The sequence below is a fragment of the Sycon ciliatum genome, chromosome 11 (genome assembly GCF_964019385.1).
Source record: "Sycon ciliatum chromosome 11, ocSycCili1.1, whole genome shotgun sequence".
Taxonomy (NCBI): Eukaryota; Metazoa; Porifera; class Calcarea; order Leucosolenida; family Sycettidae; genus Sycon; species Sycon ciliatum.
The window spans coordinates 18706099-18714411 of record NC_088653.1 but is presented as its reverse complement, the minus strand read 5'-3'; the positions used below and the strand labels follow the sequence as shown (position 1 = coordinate 18714411).

General features: G+C 50.8%; 1 protein-coding gene across 1 annotated transcript in view; it reads right to left on the bottom strand.

Annotated features, from left to right (window-relative positions):
• Nucleotides 1-1019: 1019 nt before the first annotated feature.
• Nucleotides 1020-8313, bottom strand: part of LOC135827425 (tubulin monoglutamylase TTLL4-like) — a 31817-nt gene continuing 24523 nt past the window's right edge. Inside the window, exons 16-20 of the mRNA XM_065339921.1 lie at nt 7636-7707; nt 6969-7046; nt 5785-5845; nt 3265-4558; nt 1020-1463 (exon numbers count right to left, since the gene is read on the bottom strand). Coding sequence (XP_065195993.1) covers nt 1406-1463; nt 3265-4558; nt 5785-5845; nt 6969-7046; nt 7636-7707 — 1563 coding nt within the window. The 3' untranslated portion in view covers nt 1020-1405. The remainder of the gene's footprint in view (nt 1464-3264; nt 4559-5784; nt 5846-6968; nt 7047-7635; nt 7708-8313) is intronic.

Genomic DNA, 8313 nt, shown 5'->3' with positions numbered 1-8313 from the left:
CAACCCTGCCAGCAGAAGAGGCCACACGTGGAGTGCCGGCATTTCTGCTCTTTCGTGGGACGGGGTGTCACTCTTCACCTGATGACGAAGGATTCATCCGCGCATCAGGCAAGCACACATTCAGCGCAAGAGTCCTGGCATTCGACCCCCAGGTCGCATGCGCAAATGAGGCATCTGCAAAAGAGATGCACCGCCTTGCCCAACGTGTGAGGAGTCGGCAAGGAAGCCAATAACCGGTAAACTTCTGCTTGTAATCTCGATTCTATGCTAGCCCTCGTTCATGATTGTTCTTTTTCTAACTACTTACTACTTTTCACTGCTATAATTATCGTCTTTAAATCCACATGCTCAGGTATTCTCTCCACGAGCTGCCACCATCAGTTTTCCGGTGAGCACCCAGGATACCCGAACGCTTAAACTAGGTTTTTTGAATGTCTGCTACAACTAGTAGATGAAGTAACGGCACTCCTCCGGGTGCAGGACTTTGATATTTTTGGATTGGCCGAAACCTGGCTGGACAGCACTATTGGTGACGGAGAAGTAGCTATTCCTGGATACAGTCTCACAAGGACCGATCGCAGCGGCACGCGAGGTGGCGACACGTGTATCTATTACAAATCCACCCTGCCAATCAAACCACGCCCAGATTTAAGCGTAAGCGGCTTAGAGCTGGTGTGGGTTGACGTACAGATACATCGACAGCATCACCGTGTCGGCTGCGCCTACAGGCCCCCCGACACATCCGTGGAGTTTTGGACTGATTTAGAAAGTGCCATGCATAGTGCTGGCTCTTCAGCCACGTCTTTAACGGTGTTGGGGGATTTCAATGTGGACTTGTCCGCTAATCACCCCAATCATCAGCGAACCCATCTACAGAGCCTGTGCTGCACGTTCGACTTAACCAACTGCGTGGATGCAGTGATGCGCATTACTCCAAGCGCACGCGCGCGCGCGCGAGAGAGAGAGAGAGAGAGAGAGAGAGAGAGCACACACTTGTGGTCATACAATACCGATAGTGATAAAGCAGTATGAAAGTCGTGTTGCATTCGCACTGCACTTCCTGATGGATCACGATTGAATGTGCGTCTCAAGTTCAAGATGGACATAATATCAGCAGAGCCACACCACAATCAATCCACAATGGAACGATAATGCATTGTCGTTACATACCATATTGCCCTGAATAAAAGTCACGGCGCACCTTTCTACACTAAAACCCAAGGGTAAAAAAGGGGGGTGGGACTTACAATCGAGCATGACTTACTACTGAAGTGATTGTGTCATAACGATATTGCTCAAACCTGAAAACGGGGGTGCGACTGATAATCGTGGAAATACAGTACTAGTACTCATCAAGTAGAATTTCGACGGCGACAGAAATATCTTCGACGGCAAAGCCGGGCTTTCAAGCACGTCGCTGGCTCGGCAAACCTCTGCGTATCGTGGGTAGTGGCGGCTCCGATCTGCATAGAGAACAACAACGCCAGCACACCACATGTTAGCAAAGCCGCTGAGCAAATATGAATCGCCGAGAACGCAGGGAAGCAGCTGAGCCCAGCATATACATGAAAACAGCAGTCTTGTTGGCGTCAATCGACACTGACTGATGCCATCATGGCTTGCATAGCCAGAGATCACAGGTGCTTGAGTTGGTAAATTTCTTATCATGTACATGTACATGGATCGTTGGTAAAGGACCACTTTCGTAGTTGCTATCTTCTTCCCTTTCACACTTTCATTCTTCGACTATTTTATAGTTAACGCCAAGAATCGATCGGTGTTACGAATGTTTTAGTGTATGCATGTCCATCGATCTCTAGAGATCGATCCAAGTACGCACGGATGGTGAAGGGTTAACAATCTATACCACTTTCGTTTTTGGTACGAATCAGAGAGCCAATCTCTGGTGAGAAGCCAGTGCTGCCTGTGCTTTAAAAGCGAATTGAAACAAAATAATACGACAACGTGCAAAGAACGCCGGCCAATGTGCATTTCAACTACGATTGGACCAGCCATACCACAGCCATTCCTACTTTAATTATTTATTTATTTATTTATCGTCTCCACTTCATGGCACATACTTTGTATATGATAGTGGGCGGACATGAATCTCCTCCGCAGTAAACATGCATTGATTGGCAGACAACAAGTTGCTCCGGTGATGACGCGACCAATCGGACCGGTTCCGGCGGGCCTGTCTAATCTTGGTACAGTCAGACCTCGCTCAACCGCACACATCCGTTTTCCACAAAAATATCCGGACAGGCGAGGGAAGCGGATAATCGAACACACAAACTGTATGTATGCATGCCATATGCTGTAAATCGGTAACCAACGATTTTCTTCCGGATAAAAGAGGACCGGATAAGCGAGGTCTGACTGCAGTGACATGTCCTTCTTGTGATCAGACAATACCACACACCGCTTTACAGACACCGGCACAGACACTTCACTCGCCACACTCCACGGTTCTTGTTTGGTCAAAAAAGAAGAAAAGAACCAACCCATTCCCACTATACAGCGACAGATCAGCTGAAGATGACATCAACAAATTAATTGAAACTACACTACTGTCGGCCGCCGAAGAACTAGGGGTCGGCCTCCTAGCGCAGACCGTTCTCATCTTCATGTATACAGTCTATGTGCAGTTGAGTCACCGCGTATACATCATTGGTATGCTGTGCTTGGTGAAATTCTAGCCTGGTCGTTCTTCGGCGCTGCGTTCTTCGGCGCTGCGTTCTTCGGCGCTGCGTTCTTCGGCGCTGCGTTCTTCGGCGCTGCGTTCTTCGGCGCTGCGTTCTTCGGCGCTGCGTTCTTCGGCGCTGCGTTCTTCGGCGCCCGATAGTAATGTACAGTCGTCCCTCTCTAATCCGGCACTTTACAATTCAGCACCCTCGATAAACCAGCACAATTTTCAGTAGCCAAAATGTCCTCTTCATGCACATTGCAGCAGTAAATCCGATTTGTTAATCCAGCACCCTCCCTAATCCAGCAGATTTTCCGTGGCACAAATGCTGCCGGATTATAGAGGGCCCACCGTATAGCACAATGAGGTTTATGCATAAAACATGGCCGCCACCTTCCTGATGGGCAACTTGTCCCATATTTGGCATGTACAGCCAGTCGTAGTACATTTGTGATTATGACCATACACAGTTCATGACCTTTGATGCAGGACTAGACTGGTATCACAGTGTGTACCATTTTGGTGGACTTGCTTGTGCATATGCCCCATTGCATTGGACCAATGATTCCAGCACATACCTTTGCCTTGCCGTCATTTTGGGTAGTGCTCGGGCGGGTGGCGGTAGAGTCCGCTCCTGCTGCAGCGCCAAGACTGCACTGGCGGCCTGCAGTGTGCGCGTCGTCGTCAGCGAATCGCTGTACACCGACGGACAATCGCCGCGGTACGATCCGGGTTTGGCGCCGCCTCGCTCCAGGGGCATGATCTCCACCGTCGACGAGCTCATCGGTACGAATCGTCCGTGCGCCGTAGCAAGGCTGGCGCGTGGGACGCCAGTCGACATAGCCCCCGCCGCCACTGGGTCCTGCCGTATCGGCTGTAGAGCGTACGGCTGTCGCTGACCGGTGCTGGCGGGCTTCTGGGCTTGGCGCGTCGATGACGACTTGGATGCTTTTGTATGCGACTTTGCTATCGCACTGCTGCTATTGGTAGCCGACGACGGTGCCGTTTTGGAAAAGGAGCCGATGCGTACGGGAGAATTGCCGGCCGCAGTGGTAGTCGTTGTAGTCCGTGAAAGTGCATCGGCGACCACGGCGGTGCTTGACGTTACCATGGCAGCACTGCCGACCGTGGAGGATATTACAGACGTCTGGCTGAGGTCGTCGACGCCGGAGTCGTTGCTGGCGACCGACGCGAGGGAGTTGTGCGAGGACGGGTGATCGACACAGTACGCATGCTGATGGTGGTGTTGCTGCTCGTGATGCTGATACTGATGATGGTGTTGCTGGTGGTGGTGAGCGTCGCCGGTATTCTCACATACCATGCCACTGCTCTCCACGGGTAGAGGGTACGGAACGGCGAACGTACGGATCCGCGGCACTCCGCAGCCACAGCCGCACACCGCCTCGGCGCAGCCGTGCGAGCACTGTCGACGACGTAGCCGTGGCGATGGGAGAGATCCGGCGCGCGCTCGACCGACGGGCTTGTGTTTATCTACCGTGGCACCTTTGGACAGCCTGGGCTTGGTCTTGCTCGCCTGTTGCGTTCGCGAGGCGGCAAGGGACGAGGACGCGGACTTCACGGACACCACGCTGGAGGTGGCGCTGCCGGTCGGACCGCGACGCGAGAAATGATGTGTGCTCGGCTTGCTGTTGTCCTTGAGAGGCGGTGGTGCTGGCGCCGGTGAGGATTTGGAACGCTGGAGTGGAGCAGGTGGTGGCGGTGGTGGTGCCAGTGCTGATAACGGCCCGCGAAGTCGTCCGCTCGGAAACGTCAGCTGCTTGGCCTTCTCCGGCGGTCGCCATTGCTCTTCCAGCTTGCGTGCCGTCTTCAGGTGCATGCGCTTGTGCGCCTGTTCCTGCAGGTATGATATTCCTGTGTGACATACAGGGTGGTCGGAACGTGCATGCATGTATACACACACGCACATGCACACACATGGTCGCATGCACATGTGCGCGTGCACACACACACACACACACACACACACACACACACACATACATACGTACGTACACACATACACATGCACACAAACACACATGCACACACATGTGTGCGCACATGCGTACGTACGTACACACACACACACACATGCACACACACACACATTACAAAATCTTAGGTACGAAGGCCAATGATAGCGAACGATGCTAACAGTAGAGGTTTCAATCCATATTTGCCTCGGGGAAAACGTCTGGCAGAGGCGATGAGGCAATGTAGCACAAGGCATAGAGAGAGCAATCTCAAAGTCCCCGTGATACATGCAGTATGTTCCATGCTCATTACAGTACTGGTGGTTGGTGAAGAACTGGGGAGGGGGGGGGGGGGGGGGGGGGTCAGCCTCCTAGCCTAGACCGTGAACTTATTTTTCATGAATGACAGTCTATGCGCCGTCGAGTCACCGTGTATACATTGGTATGCTATGTTTGGTGAAATTCTAGCCTGTTCGTTTTTCGGCTCTCGACAGTACTGTATGCTTGCCAATGGCAGGTTCTCCAAGGCATACCGGGCCTCCATGCCTGTGAGGACAGGCTTCAGAGATGGAGGGCACGGTACTGGCCCATACATGGTGTATTCCCCTTGGAATGTTGTCCAGTGACCTGCTGCCGCGCGCGCGTCACAAGATTCACAACATGTCTGTCCTCCGGAAACAAAAAGAAGGTCTGTGGGGTCATGTGACCTACCATGTGACTGATCAGAGATCATGTGGGTGGAGTAGTGGCTGGTCACATGACTGATAGTGACCATGTGACTGGTCTCATGACTGATAGTGGTCACGTGACTGATAGTGATAGTGACCATGTGACTGATAGTGGTCACGTGACTGATAGTGACCATGTGACGGATCACCTGACTGATAGTGACCATCTGACGGATCACCTGACTGATAGTGACCATCTGACGGATCACCTGACTGATAGTGACCATCTGACGGATTACCTGACCGATAGTGACCATCTGACGGATCATGTGACTGATAGTGACCATCTGACACATCACGTGACACATCACGTGACTGGTGGTGGTCATGTGACTTGACATGTGACGTACTTCAATGTAGGTAACACAATAGACGCCACTACGGCTGATGCCCTTACCTAGCTGTGGTGCAGAGCGATAGCGCTGAATCCACTCACTCAACAACATGTTATAGTAGCGCTGTGTAGGAGTGTACGTCACATGGACAAGGAAGATACGCGCGCACGCGTGCGCACACACACACACACACATAGAAACAAACACACACACACACGTACACACACACACACACACACCTTTGACCTTTTACGCCCATCGCCGGAGGCGATGATAGCAATGCTACGGCATAAGCCATAGCAACTTGTGCTGGGATTACACCATTCAACAGCTTGCAAGGCTGAAGAATTGACCGTCACTATTCAGCCTGGTCTACACCATACAGCTATTTGGAGTGACATTTTCTGGCCAGTGAATCCCTATTTTTGGTCTTTTTCATTTTTTTCCCCACACACATCACACCACATACTCTGGCATGCACTGGCTGTTGGTAACCACCCAGGAGAATGAAAGAAAAGTCAGGAAGAGTCTGAGAAAGAGAAGAAAGACGTGTGTGACCATAATCGTCGGGAATCGAACCCGCAATCTATCGATTGGAAATCGCTGCACATACCACTGCACCATATGGGACACACACACACACACACACACACATGAACGCACGCACGCACATACGCACACAAACGTACACACTCTCACCATTAATAAAGGCTTTACTACATTCACACCAGGCATTGCTACATGCATAGTAGTTGCATACATCCGACTTGCTTGGAATACACTCAACTTCGCTAATAACGACTGCGGATACAACCACAGTTCGTGAATAACGGCAAAATTCCCATGCCCAGAGCAAAGTCCCATCTAACCGTAATACATATAATGAGACTTCGGGTATAAGGACACTTCGCGAATAGGGACACTTTTCTGATGCCCCGCCGAGTGTCGTTATACGCAAAGTTGACTGTAGCTCACGAAAGACTACATAAATGTACTGTATTTACTGGAGGATAAGTTACTATAAGTTACTATAACACAGAACTGAGCATAATGCGCTCCGCAGCATTCTTTTAAAGAGGCGGCGAGGTGACAGTATTCTGAGAATCACAATGAACAAAACCAGCTGAACAGGCCTTCCACGAAAGCTTTATTAGTTCTGCCACAAAAAAAATTAATTCCGGTGATGACCTGACCAACCGGACCGGTTCCGGCGGGCCTAATCCCCATGGCAACATTATCATCTTACCGGGATGTCGAAGAACGGTTCGTAGGCGTCTGTGTCGCTGGTTGGGAACACGCGCTGAAAACCACCGCGACGGTTAAACTGCAATGGAGAGGATGAATGCATCGTAGATACAGGACCACAGGGATAAGTGCAAGACGTGCCTTAAAAAAAAACATGAAGTGGTACATGCGAGGAAGAGGAGAAGGTGACGATGATGTGTGGAATCCTGCGAGTTTGTATATCTGTGTGCCTGCCGATAATATGCGGGAGGGAGTGTGAGTAGGTGGGTATGTGTGGGTGTATGCGTGTGTGTTTGGGGGGGAGGGGGGGGGGGGGTGCATGCAAGGGTGTGTGCAAGCGTGCGTGTGATGGTGAGTGGGCGGGGGAGGTGAGGACAGATATGTACAGACCTCGTTTAAAGAATTTATTCTACAAAGTCCGAGTGATGGTTGGCATTTTCATCCATATTTTGCATAATGTCAGCTGTCAGCTGCTTTGGGCTCAACTCTCTTCGCTGGTCATTTTGCACTCTTTAATAGCCAGCGTAGCCTATTGAACCATGTCACGTGATGTGAAGTTCTGGCGTCGCAGCACAGCATAGAGGTTGTGCAGGCAGTTGCACACTCTTGGGGGTTATGTACTGTTGGTAATACTGATCACGCAGTAGTGACTGGTGACAGTGACTTGCCTCGTCCTCGGACTCGATTAGCATGCGAACATCATCCGGCGTCAGGCCGTCCAGGATCGTGTCACGTACATCCTGAGCAGGGACAGATGCATGGAGTAATGAAGTTAGGGCCAAGGGAAGTGAGTGTCAGGGGGAGAGGGGGGGGGGGCAGACACACAGACTGAACAAACAGACTGCAATGAAAAACTCTGGAGCAATGTTGTGCCGATTGTGAGCTCACAGCTAACCACGTGTAAAAACTTAAAAGGCATCAACACATGATGTTTGTCTACAAGGCCGTCAAAGCTGGGCCGCCCCGGCTTTTTCAGCTTTTTTTGTTGTTTTTGTTTTGTTTTGGAGCACACTGCAACACAGCGTGATGATCGCAGCTAAGCACAAACGTGGCAAATCCTTGTCCCCGATCGTGGTTTGTTGCAGAATCAAAAAGTCTTTCATTGCAGTTACACTGAAATGGCATCAAATGACTGGAAATGCTTGCAATTGGCTTCAATTTTTGAAATTCTTCCCGGGGAGGGTGATGTTTGTCCCCGATCGTAGCGTCTTCTTGGTTTGTTGCAGAATCAAAAAGTCTTTCATTGTAGTTACCGTACACTCGCATGGCACCAAATGCCCGGAAATGCTGGCAATTGGATTCATTTTTTGAAATTTTTCCCGGGGGCCGGATCCCCTTCCATGGCC